The sequence below is a fragment of the Alosa pseudoharengus genome, unplaced genomic scaffold, assembly GCF_046254945.1.
Source record: "Alosa pseudoharengus isolate Yale_2024_CS ecotype anadromous, Long Island Sound unplaced genomic scaffold, YU_APseudo_1.1 YU_APseudo_1.1_scf_7, whole genome shotgun sequence".
Lineage (NCBI taxonomy): Eukaryota > Metazoa > Chordata > Actinopteri > Clupeiformes > Clupeidae > Alosa > Alosa pseudoharengus.
Window position 1 is genome coordinate 13,455,616 of NW_027468859.1, and position 15,720 is coordinate 13,471,335.

A 15,720-nucleotide genomic window follows, 5' to 3' on the forward strand; every position below is an offset into this window, starting at 1 on the left:
ACCATAACATATTGTAGAGAATACATTACAAGATAACATTGTAGCTTGAGTAGTCTCGGAAAAATAAACTAAAGCTAAATAGTTTTATTTCCTGAGCATTTTAAAGCTTAATCTGAGTTTGCATTTGTTAGCTTTTAGTGTAGGGTTTCATACCTGTGTGTGTGTGTGTGTTTGTGTGTGTGTAGGATGGAGAGACACCTCTTATAAAAGCTACTAAGATGAGAAACATTGACATTGTGGAACTGCTGCTGGACAAGGGGGCCAAAGTGTCTGCTGTGGACAAGGTGAGGCTTCACCATCAGTTCAGTGTTTACGTGTCTGTATATTACATCAGATGTGTATAGTGTATTTGTTGTCTTCTCTATCATTAGTGATGTTTGTGTATTGTATTGATGTGCCGTATTGATCTTCTTCTGACCCATGGAACTCAAAGACACCCGCAAAAGATAACCTGACGAAAGCCAAAACCATAAACAATTAGTAATAATTATAAATAATGAGTTCCCATGGTTGTCGACCTCTAGTCTTCTCCGACGCACCTGTGGTCAATAGGTGTCCAAAAGTCTTTTGTTTTGTTTTTTCCCTCCAGAAAGGGGACACGCCCCTCCACATTGCCATTCGCGGGCGCAGCCGGCGCCTGGCGGAACTCCTCCTGAGGAACCCTAAAGATGGCCGCCTGCTGTACCGGCCCAACAAGGCCGGGGAGACGCCCTACAACATCGACTGCAGCCACCAGAAGAGCATCCTCACCCAGATCTTTGGCGCTCGTAAGTCTCCTCTGGGTCCTCACACAAACAAGCACTGCTTGCATTCAGTAATGATGTAGTGGAGTGGAGCTCTGTAAATTAAGACTTAACTTAATTGTAACTTAAAATTATTTTTTTAATTAAGACAGGGAAGTTGCTTTTCTTTGAGTAGATCAGACCTATTGATGTTTTACCCTGAATGCATAGAAACAGAAAAAAAAACACTACTGTGAACACAATTAAATCGATTAATTAAACCTAAACTGATTAATTGGTTTCTATCATTTTTTTTAAGGAACTGACAAAATAATCTGCTGTAATCGACTATGAAAATAATCCTTAGTATCTATCCTTCTGTGAAGATGATGGCAAGATAGCACATTAAAGAGATATCTTTACCTCTCTAGCTTCTTCTCTCTCTCACCCTCTCTCTCTGCATCCCCCTCTCCCCCAGGCCATCTCTCCCCCACCGAGTCGGACGGGGACATGTTGGGCTATGACCTGTACAGCAGCGCCCTGGCCGACATCCTGAGTGAGCCCACCATGCAGCCGCCCATCTGCGTGGGCCTCTACGCCCAGTGGGGCAGCGGCAAGTCCTTCCTGCTCAAGAAACTGGAGGGTGAGAGTCCAGATGCACGCGGGTGTTGAGTGCTCTTCTAGAAGGTTCTGTAGGACGGTCTGCTAAGGGCCCTGATCCACTTAAGTCACTTTTGGGCACTGTATTGAAATTAACATCCATCTTTTCATGTTTGACCACTGTATTGAAAGGAACATCTCTGTTGTCTTTTTCTCTTCAATGTGAGTGATCTGTACTGTCAGCATTTTTTAACTATTGCTCCTTTTTTTAATTTATTTTTTATTTACTATAATTCCTTGCTTTTGTAAAGCACGAATAATTACCCTTGTGTATGGAACGGGCTTTATAGATAAACATGCGTCTCCTCCATCCTCCTCCTACCATCCTTCCCTCCTGCAGATGAGATGAAGACATTTGCTGGCCAGCAGGTGGAGCCGTTGTTCCAGTTCTCCTGGCTGGTGGTGGTTCTGTCTGTGCTGTTCTGCGGCTCCGTGGCTCTGGTCATGGGCTTCACCGTTGACCCCAAGCTGGCCATTGCCGTGTCCCTTAGCTTGCTGGCGTTGCTCTACGTCTTCTTCGGTGAGCCACCCCTAACAGCACGTCCTAATGGCACGCGCGACTCGAGCGCCTGATTGTTGTGTTGAATCCTGATTGAATGCTCCATACTGAATTTGTTAAATAGGTCGTCCTATAGCATCACGTTATAGCAGAGCAACACGAGTGACAGAAAGAAAAATAGAAAACAGGGCATCCGGCAAAAGGTTCTGCTCAAAACATCAGATCGCATCATGCTGCCCAGTAAAGCTTCTCTCGCATTCAGTTAGGATATTAGAATTGAAAACAAAGTAATCAAACTGATGCTGCCGCTGACACTCGCTCACGTTGCATGCAATTAGGACATGGTGTACGTACACACTGACAAAGCAATTATTTGAGTTATTTAAGTTATGTCCCATTTGGGGCATGCCGTTGGCCTGGAACTTATCAGTATGCTAACTCAGATCCAGTATAACTGTCAGACGGTGTTTGTATGCTCATTCCAGCACACTTTTACGATACACTGAAATGGCAGCCAGCTGGTCACTGAAATGTCGGTGGCCGTTGCACCACTGTGAGAATCCAAAGTGCATGTAACTGTGGCCGCAGATGAAGATGTGCTTACTGTGGACTGTGGACACATGCATTGGTGCTTATATGTACCTGACGTCAATACAAGTCTGATATCATTAAGCCTAGATCAGAACACAGCTATAGTTAGATGCATGACCTTTATTTGATCAACTCACCCTTCCAGCTATAATTTGAATCCAGAGCTGGGGGTATTCCAGAAAGCAGGTTTACTGGCTTACAGTAACTGGGTATGTTGTTAACCCAGAGTTAGCGGTAAACCTGGGATTTCAGTTCCAGAACGCTCAAATATGATCAGGCTATGTAAGTAACTATGGTAACATAGGCTCTGAATTTAACTGGGTATGTAAACCCAGAGTAAACGGTAAACCTGGGATTTCAGTTCCAAAAAGCTCAAAAATGATCAGGCTATGTAAGTAACTAGGGTAACATAGGCTCTGAACTTAACCTGGTAGGGGGTAGGTTTTGTTCAGGTTATGTTCAATTTTGTTCGGTTATTTCAGTGCATGTTCAACCAGGCCGCTATTATTACACTTCTCACACAATGGCGTTTCATTTTGACGAAGGTCCGATTGACAAAGAAGCACAAAATCATGTAATATTCATCCGTGCAATTCACCGTGAGAGGGCGATAAGACCACGACATCACATGATAGCCTATCCATTCTAGCGCTAGAGTTTTTCAGCTGAATCCTAAATATAGGCTAGCCTACTTGAAAAGCATTCTCCATCCCTACATTACGCATGGTGGATTAGAATAGAATCAAATAAATCTTTAATGTAGGCTAGCTAGCCTACACCATAGTGGACATTTGTCTTTGGCTCACCAGACAGATGGACAAACAACATCTCAGACACATTGAAGATATAATTAAAACAAGTACAGTACAAAAAAAGGAAAACATAGAAAATGAATAAATACGTTTAAATATAGACTATAACTAACAGCTCAGCCGGGTATGCATGTTGTCACTAAGTTTGGTTAAGAATGCTGATGGCATTTGGGATAAAATAGTTTTTTAATAGGCTACGCACGCTCTCCGACTGGGATTTTTTGTAGTGGTGGAGACGCAGAGCATATCGGCAAGCTGTCGGTCGGTGCGTAAAGTTTGCCTTGCGCTAAAGCAGTTCCTGCGCAACTTAATTTGTTTTCCTGGACACAAACCCACGAGGATCGATCATTAAAGTGTAGTTTTACCAACTGGCAGGTCAGCATCACTTGTTAAGTTTTTCAAATGTACACCGACGATAGGCTGTCTTAGCTGGTGAGCTTCAATTAACGGGCTTTGGCTTTTTCAGAATGTCTTTTAAGGTCGAATGGATAGGTCATATAGGCCACTTATATTTTTGGATGCTCTCTTAATGGTGTTGGTGTTTAAAACACATTTTTATTTTAATAATTGCCAGATGATATGTGATGATGCTTCACATCTTATCACAAACGTGGAGGCAAGATGGCAGGGCCAAGTAGGCCTACACAATGCCAGGAATGATGTACTGGGAATCTAATTTGAGCAACACATTTCAACAGGGTGCGTTAGGGCAGGCCTACACTCACCTTACTAGAATATTATCAGATCCACTACAGACTAATTCATGTGTAGGCTGTAACTTAATGTTATACTGTATGTACAATTACATGGGAACTTGATGGGTATGCTACTGGGGGATAGAGGATAGGCTACCCATGCCTTCCGACATTCATCACCCTTCCGATGCTGGAGCGCAAAGGTTTAACTTGGCCCACAGCTGCAGAACTGCGTTAAAATAGAAAATTACATTTGGGATTCTCAAGGAGTCTATGGCCCACTCAATCTGTGACAAGGTAGGCTAGTTTAAGAAAGCATCATTCAAAGCAGTCAATACAATACGTAATGTCCACTGAATTATTTAATTGTGCTTTTGACATTAAATAGGCTATCCTAAACGTACGCAATTTCACAGTCAGTTAGGCTATTCTCTGCCAAGCAAGGTCTCGTTCATTGGCAGACGCTCAAGTATTGCTCTTTTTTTGTTATTACAGTTCTCTCCTCCTCGTAAGCCTCGAGGAGAACTTGCTACTGCGCCTCTGAAAAATACGGTGCTCTTTGTTTCGCCGGTTTCACTCATGGTTTCGACTCTCAATAGATGATGCCTTTATAAGTTTGCCGTGAACGCGCACAACTCTAGGTTATCTAACACAGGGTTGATTGAACTAACTGGTAACCGGTGTTTTGGAACTGACAGCTCGGGTTTAGTCGCCACAGGTTCAGACAACCCAGAGGTTAAGTTTTATCTCAGTGTTTGTTAAACCTCCTTTCTGGAATACCCCCCTGATAACTTTATTATCTGAAAGTACAAAGAACGACATTGATGGCTAAGTTCATATGTTATTGCAGAGGCTATTTGAACCACTAAAGAGTAGTGTTGTGTGTGATGAACCGTTGAATAGCTCCAATGAATGAAATATACTTATGAATGAAATATACTTTTTGGATTGTTTAGTTGTATTAGGTGTGTTGTGGGAGGAAACAGCTTTATGTGTTTGAAGTCTCATTACTGCCCCCTGTCTGCAGTGGTGGTGTACTTCGGCAGCCGCAGGGAGGGCGAGAACTGGGCCTGGGCCTGGGTGATAAGCACACGTCTGGCTCGCCACATCGGATACCTGGAGCTCATCCTCAAGCTCATGTTCGTCAACCCCCCTGAGCTACCTGAGCAGACCACTCGAGCGCTACCTGTCAGGTATATATATATATATATAAATACACACACAGGTGGAAATACACTCCAAGAGGTACAAGCAACATACACGCACACAGATGTAACACACACACAGTACAGTACTGCTGGTCAACGTGATGGTCAGCTCACCTGTCACCTGTATGTAAAATGTCTTCTCAAAATCTGAGAATGTTGTGTCGGTGTTGTTTTCTCAGGTTCCTGTTTACAGACTACAACCGTCTGTCGAGTGTGGGCGGCGAGACGTCCATGGCGGAGATGATCGCCACGCTGTCGGACGCATGCGAGAGGGAGTTTGGCTTCTTGGCCACTAGACTCTTCCGTGTCTTCAAAACTGAGGACTCTCAAGGTAAGAGTCTCTGCCTCTTGGGATGTCCAGTTGAATGGAGCATGCCTTGCAGTTGAGTATGCAGTGTGTAAGGAAAATTTCTTTTCTTTGTCTCATGAGAAATAATTTGAGATCTTAAATCGAGCTTAAATTGGACTTGGGCTGAGAGACAAGGAGGGCTATTTTGTAGCTCGGTCTCAGAACATCACTGCTCTCTGTCCCTTCTCTCCCACTAACCATGATGATGTGTCTCCCTCTCTCTCTCCCTCTCTCTCTCTCTCTCTCTCTCTCTCTCTCTCTCTCTCTCTCTTTCTGTCTCCATGTCTGTTTGTTTAAGAGCTTGGCAAAACATGTATTACCATACATGCCACCACAAGTTAATGGAGTGTTCAGGGTCATGTCATGTCATAGGTGGTTCTGGCCTGTGAGAGTGTCACTAATAAGGAATGTTTTGAATTGACTTGATGTGTTAAAGGGTTGTCTTTCTTTTCCTTTTTCTTTTCTGTCCCTTCCCTCACACCATCCCACCCCACCAGGGAAGAAGCGTTGGAAGAAGACCTGCTGCATCCCGTCCTTCCTCATCTTCATCTTCATCCTGGGCTGCCTGATCACGGGCATGACACTGCTGGCCGTCTTCCAGGTGGACAAGCAGCAGACGACGGTCAATGCCGTGCTGGTTGCCATGGCCAGCGTGGTGGGCCTGGCGCTGCTGGTCAACTGCCGCACCTGGTGGCAGGTGGCCGACTCGGTGCTCAACTCGCAGCGCAAACGCCTGCACAGCGCCGCCAACCGCATGCACAAACTCAAGAGTGAGGGCTTCATGAAGGTGAGGACTCTTGGTCTCTCACACACACCCACACATACATACATACACACACACCCACACACACACACACACACACACACACGTACGCACACACACACACATGCTTATACACAGGCACGCACCCAGAAACATACACACACACACCACCAATAACCACATGCACAGCCTCAAGAGTGAGGGCTTCATGAGAGGCAGGCGTGCATGTGTCGGTGTCACACACACACACACACACACACACACACACACGCCTGTCCAATGTTGAAGAAACACACACAGATAGATAAACAAACCTTCCTTTAAGCCATTGCCACACTCGTGTCCTTTAGGTGTTGAAAAATGAAGTGGAGCTCATGGCGAAGATGGCCAAGACCATCGACAGCTTCACCCAGAACCAGACGCGCCTGGTGGTCATCATCGACGGGCTGGACTCCTGCGAGCAGGACAAAGTTCTACAGATGCTGGACACGGTGAGCTCCAGCATAACAACTAGCACCCAGACCCCAAGGGCTTTTGACTTCAGAATGTTTGCATAGCCAAATCTGCCAAACGTATTACATTTTATTAGAAGACATAAATATATTTAAATAATATTTTTTATAAATTATATTTTTTTAAATAATATGTGGTTACACTTTACTTGAAGGTATCTACATAAGAGCAGTGTTGGGAACATTACTTTAAAAAAGTAATTAGTTATAGTTACTCGCTATTTGTTCCAAAAAGTAACCGAGTTAGTAACTGAATTACTCTATGATAAGAGTAACTCGTTACCAGGGAAAGTAATGAATGAGTGAAATGCTTCATTAAATTAGAGTTGCTTACAACGGATGTCGACAAAGTCTTCGCTCCTGGACATAATGTACACATTACATGCACGTTCTTGCCTTTGACCACAATGAATTTGAAGTAGTGCTTATATCTCCACCTTGAAAATATAAACTTTTCATCGGATTGCTCCTGGCCTTTGCTGTTTCGTTGAATCTCTACTTTAGCTGTTGCGTGTGTGTGTGGCGCGTGTGCTGGCAAGTGTGTAAAAACACTGGCTCTGATTGGCTATCATGAAACATGACTCTGCCTTAGCCAATCATAATCGCTTACGTCGTCATTAACCCACCTCCTCACTAGCTGTGAGCCAGGGGTGCGTTCGGATTACACAGTTTATTCAATCAATGCATAGTAACGCACCCCATTTAACGCCCAGTAACGTTAACGGCGTTGTAACGACGGGAAAAGTAATTAGTTAGATTACCCCGTTACTGAAAAAATAACGTTGTTACCTGCCTTATTCCAAACACTGCATAAGAGTGACATGACACTGTCCTGAACGTGTCATAAACATTATAAACAAGTTATAAATGTTTGACATAACGCTTCTGTCATTAAGTGTCATTTTTTGTTTTTTGTCATGACAAGTTAGGGTTAGAGTTAGGCTTTATGCGTCATGACAGTGTCATGTCACTCTTATGTAGATACCTTCAAGTAAAGTGTTACCTAATATGCTTTCTTCTCCAAGTATTAATCAGTAGCAACCTCTGCTAATCCATGTGCTAATTCAGACCTATATAATGCTAAGTGAGGGGCCTGAAAAGAGACGATAGCAGTCCCATCCTCCCTGTCTTCCTCCTCTCTCTACCCTCCTTGGTGCCCATAATCAGAAAAAGTGATTTGTCTGATTTGTCTGAACCTGACAAGGTGAAGAGAGATTCCTCTGTGGCACAGCAGCCCATAATAGCATTAGCTGTAAACACACCGAGTTATTTATTTCTGCCCATGAGAGCTGGGTGATCGTCATGCGCTGTCATAATGAGTGGTCGGTCTTGAACCCTTTCTGAGGACATCCTTGAGAAAGGGCCCTTTTATCTTGAAAGAAGATCGGCAGTCAGTCTTGGACCTTTACGACCATCATTTATGTTAGCAATAAATCTTCCACTTTGGCATATCACTTGATTTCACAACAGCATATACCTTTGAGAAGGTCCTTGTTTTGTGCCATGACAAACTCAATCTGTCAAAAACCCAAGATGAATGTATATTTTTGAGCTCATATTGACTTAAATGGATTTGTGCCACATCTGACAATGCCAGTCACATGGTATTTCATTTGGATTCACATTAGAAGTCAGCCACCTGAAATAGCACTCTGTATGTAAACTGCATGAATATGAGGTGTTTGTTTTTTCTTTTGTTTTATTTTTATACTCTTTATTTTGTAAATTATTCATTTTGTTTTTTTCCCCTTTTTGGTGTAATTCCTCCTCCCATCCAGGTGAGGGTGCTCTTCTCCAAGGGCCCCTTCATCTCCATCTTCGCCAGCGACCCACATATCATCATCAAGGCCATCAACCAGAACCTGAACAGCGTGCTGCGCGACTCCAACATCAACGGGCACGACTACATGCGCAACATCGTGCACCTGCCCGTCTTCCTGAACAGCCGCGGCCTCAGCAGTGCCAAGAAGATGTGCGCCCCGGCCAACGCGCCTGCCAACGGAGACACCGGCAATGCCGACGGTACGTCCACAGAAGGAATCCAAACAGAACCAGAGCATAAACACGGCCAAACAGTGTGGAAGTTTTTCGAAAAAGGAAATGACAAAAGCTATCAATAATATTTATTTAACAGAATACTCTAAACGTAAATATTGTGAAGAGGAATTATTTATCACAACAACAGGTTTTCTTAACTTCTTGGCCGTGCTGTCTGTATTGCGTAAATATGGAATTTGATGACGAGACTAGTTTAGCAGTAAACTGAGGGTACATTGCTACACAATGAGGCTGATGAGAAATATGACCCAGACGGTCTGAACTCAGAATGGTTTGGTGTGTTGGCCTGGTGACTTATGGCTTTGATATCTCATGATGCCCATTGAACCATTTTAACATTGACTTGAAATCTGACGCACTCTCTCATATTACTAAATATATCACTAACTCTCTCTCTCTCTCACACACATTCATTTTGTCTGTCTTTTTGCCTTTCTGTGTGTCCGCCGATGTCTGGGTGTCTGTCTGTCTGTGTGTGTGCTGATGTCTTGGTGTGTCTTTGTAGGTTGGCATGAGGAGCTGGATAGGAAGCTCTCCCAGCACAGTTTGGGTGAGATGGCCAAGTTTGGCAGCAAGACCACACTCAACCGCAGGGTGAGTTCCCACGCCCGCACACACACACACACACACACACACACACACACACACACACACACAGCATCCCAGTGATACACGCTAGTGGAGTCTTTCAGAAGAGCCCAAACGCACTCCAGCAGAGCTATGACCCTGAAACAGAGCGCAGGCTTAAGCTGATGTGAATAGTACAGGAGACTGAAGCATTGTTGTTATTGAATCAACTAATCAACATGGTCACCAGCCATTTATTAGCCCAGAGCCAGTTGTTTGATCTCAAACGGGGGATAATTCCATTCTCAGGTCACAGTCTCTTTCCTCTTTCTGTCTCTGTGTGTGTGTATGTGTATGTGTGTGTGCGTGTGCATGAACAGATATGCGCATGTGTGTCAATTAGGGCTGGGACGATGTGGATTTTTTCTTACCGCGGTTGAAAAGCAAGAAATTACCGTGATTTCGTGGCATAGTACTTTGGCCAATGTTTCATTGATGTTTTAGTTTTTATTTCTTTTCGTGGTGATGACAGTGACCAGCTCAGACCCGCGGCTGGCGTCACGTGACCACGGTAATGCGGTTACCGCCCCAGCCCTATTGTCAATGCATATGCATTCTTAGCCTCCTTTTCCCTCTTGTAAAAGTTACCTAATGAAGTGTTCAGGTTCTTGGCTTAGGTGAATTGTAGGGACATTCTTTACTTCAGCCTAACGACAGCACACCTCTACACACACACACACATCTTTTTCATTCTGCTCCTTGTAAGACTAAACATTTAGGACTATTGAATGAATTGAGATGAACTATTACTAAAGTTGAACTGAGACCTGGTGCGCACACCTAACATCACATATCAAATCACAGACAGACCTAAAGTAGCTGCTCGCAATGATAAGAGACATAAGAGTCAGACACTGACATTAACAAGTACCACTGTATGTGAGTAATGTCCAACTTATGTCATACTATATTATGCTTATGCTTATATAATGATTATATTGCTTTGTAATGCCTATATTGTTTATATAATACTCATATTGCATGTATGATGCTTATATTGCTTTGTGATGGTTATATTACTTCACCTTGTAGTTCTATGAGTAGTTCTGTTGTAAGTGATTGACGCTGAGCTGGTGTTGTGATGGGGTGGTCCTGACTGTGGGTTGACCTTTGACCTGTGTTTGGGGTTTGGTTTGGGTCAGGACACATACCGGCGCCGGCAGATGCAGCGGAGCGTCACCAGGCAGATGAGCTTCGACCTGACCAAGCTGCTCGTCACCGAGGACTGGTTCAGCGACATCAGCCCCCAGACCATGAAGAGGCTCCTGAACATAGTCTCTGTGACAGGTGAGAGAGAGAGAGATAGAGATAGAGAGAGAAGGTGGTGAGAAGCGAGAGACATCCGCTCTTTCTTCAGGCTTATCTCCTATATTGACCGGACAGTGGAGGGCAAGCAGGAAATGACGACGTCATGAGTGAGAAAAATGGGGTGGGAGATGAAGAAATGAGTTCAGATTCCTTGAACATGAAACAAACCATTTTGTGCAAACATTCCGTCTCTACGGTAACCCTCCGTCTCCGAGAACTTCCTCCTCCCCAAACTGTTTGCGAGTGTTCGCAATAAACTGAAGGCAACCAGGAAACTGTTTTTGAACGTTGGTGAATATGGGGCACTGGGCACTTTATGTGGTATGGGATGCTGCCGACTGCTGATTATTTTGCCATGCTCGGGGATTGCTAATGACTTTTCAGAAAAAGTCACAGTATAACAAAATGGCCTCTGACAGATGATCAGATAATAATTTTACAGACCCTGGAAAAGTGAATGTAAAAACAGACAAGAAACAGACAGGAGATACTTTGGATGCATGTGTATGGTGTATGCAGCAGTATCAACGAGAGTGTGTTGTAAATGCAGACTGTATTGGATCCTTGAGCACCAATAACTGGTGTCCTTGTTGCCTAGGTCGTCTGCTGCGGGCCAATCAGATCTCGTTTAACTGGGACCGCCTGGCGTCCTGGATCAACCTGACAGAGCAGTGGCCCTACAGGACGTCCTGGGTCATCCTCTTCCTGGAGGAGACAGAGACTGGCATCCCTGACCAGGCCACACTCAAGACCATCTACGAAAGGTACAGACACACACACACACACACACACACACACACACAGATACAATACAGCACACACAGATACACTACTACACTCAGTATGTTGTAGGCACTTCAGTGTTTCCCACAGAATTGAATTCTATTTGTGGTGGCAGGTTTGCAGAATTAACTTGAATGCAACAGTTTTTAACAAATTAGCGCAGCGTGGTTATGATGCAGATTTAAGCACAATTTAGCCAGTCGACAATTGCAGGATTATTAATGTTTTCTTTAAACGTGCATGTAGGTTTGTTGAGAGACAAGGAGACATAGTTCTACAATGAACGAATCCCAATTTAAACAGTACAATATGGAAAATCACTGTGTAGTGGTCAGTGTTGATATTGTGGTGGGACACCACAAATAAATCAATGTATGGGAAACACTGCACTTACACACATACAGTCCTGTAGTACACACATACAGTCCTGTAGTACACACATACAGTCCTGTAGTACACACATACAGTCCTGATGTACGAAGTTGGCATGACCTTCATTACTGAGGGGTTCAAACTTTTCTGATGAGATTTTTGACAGGCCCCCCATAAGTGGTCTTGATTGTTCATTACAGTGAGCCTGGAATCACACTGAAAGATTGGTCTTGTTTTCTGTAAACAGTGACAATTAATATGCCCTTTGGTTGTCGGATTTTTGTTAGACTAATGTCTTTCCATTGTTTTTGAAATCATCATTGCAGTGGTTTGATTACACCAATCCTCTGGTATATTTTGTAGTTACACTAAATAATTCCTCATGGAATGATACCACAAAATGTAATTTCAGCTAATTAAGAATTATTATGCTACTATAATGACGCAAGAACAGCCCACTTTGTAATTAATTCTGGACAAACAGAATTATGAATTATTTTTGTTCATTTAAGGCTTTTAGAAGTCAACCGATTCCTTAATTAAACTGTAACAACAGCCACCATAATATGTTTTCCCCTATTATTTGCAAGGACAGACATTTCAATGACAGACTGCAAAGAAAATTCTTCCCCACACTCCATGTTCCACAGAAGGCAGCCACCAGAATCTCTTTTTCTGAGAAGTGAGAGTAGAAAAAATAAAAACCTAAAAACATTTCTGGTTTATATTTTAGGAGAGGGTTTATACAGAAGTTTGAGTCGTATTTTCCGGAAAAGACCATAAGTCTCTTTTAAGTGAAACCATCTGAGTTCAGTTCTGTTAGTACACGAAGCGCCGGACGATCCAAGCAGCTCTGCGAAAAGGCGCTAATCTCACCTCAACGCTGTGTTGACCCTGGACACGCATCCCACAACGTCCCTGACGCCCTACCCACAATGCTCCTGTTCAGCCGAGCCTTTCTTCTGTGGTTCAAAAACAACATGGGGTCCCAAAAACTAGAACGAGGGGGAAAGTCCTCCAAAGTGCCAGATCCTGCCGGCTGTCAATAAAGCTATGGGCTCCTTGTTTATTCTGGAATGTTCTGTGTGCGTCGTTCATCTCCTGTGTCAAACACACGCAGTCAGGGCGGAGATGTCAGCCAGAGCTCGCAAATCTCACTGTGTCCAAGGAGACCGATCACCCTGGCAACAGCTACCCCGACAGAACGGAACTACGGCAAATGTGGAAACCTGCTTTTTTGACCTTTGAGATGGATGTCTTTATGACTGAATAATGGAGAGCTAGTATTTTGTCCGTAGTCACCTCATCTTGTTCGTAAATCAGATGGAAAGGTTAACAAGATGAAAGGGAATCTCATAAAATAGGAATCGAAGAAACAGTGGTTGTCCATATTCAGTGAGCCCTATAGTTGGAATACTACTTAGATCTGTCTGATGAAATAACTCCACTGTGTGTGTCTGTGTCTACTGTGTGTGTCTGTGTCTATGTGTGTGTGTGTATGTGTGTGCGCATGTATGTGTACCCAGGATCTCCAAAAACATCCCGACAACCAAAGATGTGGAGCCTTTGCTGGAGATCGATGGCGACGCGCGGAGCTTCGAGGTGTTCCTGTCGTCACGGACACCAGTCCTCGCCGCCCGTGACATCAAAACCTTCCTCCCCTGCACCATCAACCTCGACCCCAAACTCCGCGAGATCATCGCAGGTTAGCAGACCACTAACCCGAAACCCACAGTCCCTCATCACATGGTGCTTATGGGCAACAAGCTCCAAATACACAACCATATACTATTTCATCTCTCTGCATAAACCAATGTATATGCCACATATTCTGCACACACAGGCTGTAGGCTATAGCATTCATCCATTTGCTCAGGACTAAATAATGCTATATCATCTGCACTCAACGTACTCAACATTAGTCATCGTACTGCTTTGACTGAGTCATTTCATGTGAACGTCTAACATCAAATTTAAGTGCAGATTGATAATAACGGCTAATATATTAGTCTAATCTAATTTTGCAGAAGAAAACGGTTTGGCCACTGAAGGTGCTGTATGGAGAGGGTGGTCTTGTGTTGTCTGCTCAAGTGGTTATGGTCCTGGGCTGGGAAAGGGTTGATTTTAGAATAATTTGTGGGTGTTTTTACTGGCACGACATGGATCTGGAGTGATATCCCCCCCTTCGATGTAAGACTTTACGAAGCATATGGACAGTAAAGCGAGGAGTGAACCGGCGCGGCGCAGCGCAGCGTCTCCGAGCGATGAGGGGTTTTAGCGAGCCTGTGGTCGGGGCTCTGGACCGCGAGCGAACGGAATCTTATTGAGAATTGGCAATAGGGGCCGGAGCGTATAAACGAGCCCGATGTTAATCAAAGCCAACTGTTGCCGTTCTCTCGTCCGTGGACCACGCTGACTGCTCTTTCCTCTGCTCGTTTGTCCCCCCCCCCATCCGTCCAACATCCACCTCTCCGTTCTGATACTCTGTGCTACACTTTTCTTTGTGTCTCCTCTTCCCCCTTTCCTTTCCTCTTCCTTCTCTCCTTATTCCACCTGTGTGCGCCATCTCATTTCCTCTGCTATTTTATCATTGTCACCCTCCATATTTATCTCCCTGCTCCATATGCCTCCTCTCCTTCTCCTTCTTCTCTGGAACTCTGTATCCCTCTCTCCTCTTCTCTCCCTCCCATTACTCTACCTTTCTTCTTGTCTCTCCTCTCTCTTTCCTACTTTTTCTTTTCCCCTCTTATCCCTCTTTTTTCCTCCCTTCTCATCATCTTCCTCTCCTCTCCTCCCCTTCCTGCCACGCATGTCTTCCTTCCTTCCCCTTTTTCTCCTCTTGTTTTCTCCTTCTCTCCCTCCCCTCCCTCCTCTTCTTTCTCTTTCCCTCCAATCCTCCCTCCACCCAAACCACAACCCCCCCCCACCACCCTTTTGTCTTCTCCTCCTTCCCCTCCTCCCTCCCCCTTTCTCCTCTTGCCCCCCCCCCCCCCCCCCCCCAGACGTGCGGGCGGCGCGGGAGCAGCTGAACATGGGCGCGGTGCCGTACCCGGCGGCTCTGCCGCTGCAGGAGGGCTCGGTGCGGCCCGTCTCCGTCTACAGCCAGCAGTCGTCCATGTGTTCGCCAAGCGCCTCCTACACGGGGCCCTTCAACCCGCCGGGGCCCCCAGGGGCCATCTCCCCCCAGCCCCACAGCAGCTACTACAGTGGCATGGCCGGCCCACAGCACCCCTTCTACAACCGGGTAAGACACACACACACACACACACACACACACACACACACACACACACACGTATCAGGAGGGCCTATAACTGCATTAGCTTCCTTCCCCTTTGAATCATAATCAGTACATACACACCCAGTCAGAGAGACTCCCAGACCAGAGAAGCACACACACACACACACACACACACATACACACACACACACACACACACACACACACACACACACACACACACACACACACACACACACACACACACACATTCCCTGCCATCAGTCTGCATGGTCTATTCACTACACTCCCTCTCATTTCCCTGATTCTGTTGCTGGGTTAGGTTTTTGTCTAATTTCACTTTCATGACCATTTTGTGCATGTGTTTATTCTGTGTGTGTGTGTGTGTGTGTGTGTGAATGTGTGTGTAAGAGAAAAAGTTTCTATTATGTATGTGATGTGATAAATGGTTTGATTGTCATTGTTGTTCCAGTGTGTGCTGTATTGATTCCCGTGTGTGTGTGTGTGTGTTTGTGTGTTT

At 44.8% G+C, this 15,720-nt stretch overlaps 1 protein-coding gene across 2 annotated transcripts in view; it reads left to right on the top strand.

The window, feature by feature from the left end:
* Nucleotides 1-15,720, top strand: part of kidins220b (kinase D-interacting substrate 220b) — a 38,609-nt gene that overhangs the window by 15,426 nt on the left and 7,463 nt on the right. For both annotated transcript variants that reach the window (XM_076273028.1, XM_076273029.1), the window contains exons 11-24: nucleotides 186-284; nucleotides 590-767; nucleotides 1,201-1,365; nucleotides 1,723-1,902; nucleotides 5,007-5,172; nucleotides 5,367-5,518; nucleotides 6,034-6,323; nucleotides 6,650-6,790; nucleotides 8,590-8,833; nucleotides 9,375-9,463; nucleotides 10,639-10,783; nucleotides 11,403-11,568; nucleotides 13,486-13,664; nucleotides 14,962-15,203. In XM_076273028.1, the coding sequence (XP_076129143.1) occupies nucleotides 186-284; nucleotides 590-767; nucleotides 1,201-1,365; nucleotides 1,723-1,902; nucleotides 5,007-5,172; nucleotides 5,367-5,518; nucleotides 6,034-6,323; nucleotides 6,650-6,790; nucleotides 8,590-8,833; nucleotides 9,375-9,463; nucleotides 10,639-10,783; nucleotides 11,403-11,568; nucleotides 13,486-13,664; nucleotides 14,962-15,203 (2,436 nt within the window). The remainder of the gene's footprint in view (nucleotides 1-185; nucleotides 285-589; nucleotides 768-1,200; nucleotides 1,366-1,722; nucleotides 1,903-5,006; nucleotides 5,173-5,366; nucleotides 5,519-6,033; nucleotides 6,324-6,649; nucleotides 6,791-8,589; nucleotides 8,834-9,374; nucleotides 9,464-10,638; nucleotides 10,784-11,402; nucleotides 11,569-13,485; nucleotides 13,665-14,961; nucleotides 15,204-15,720) is intronic.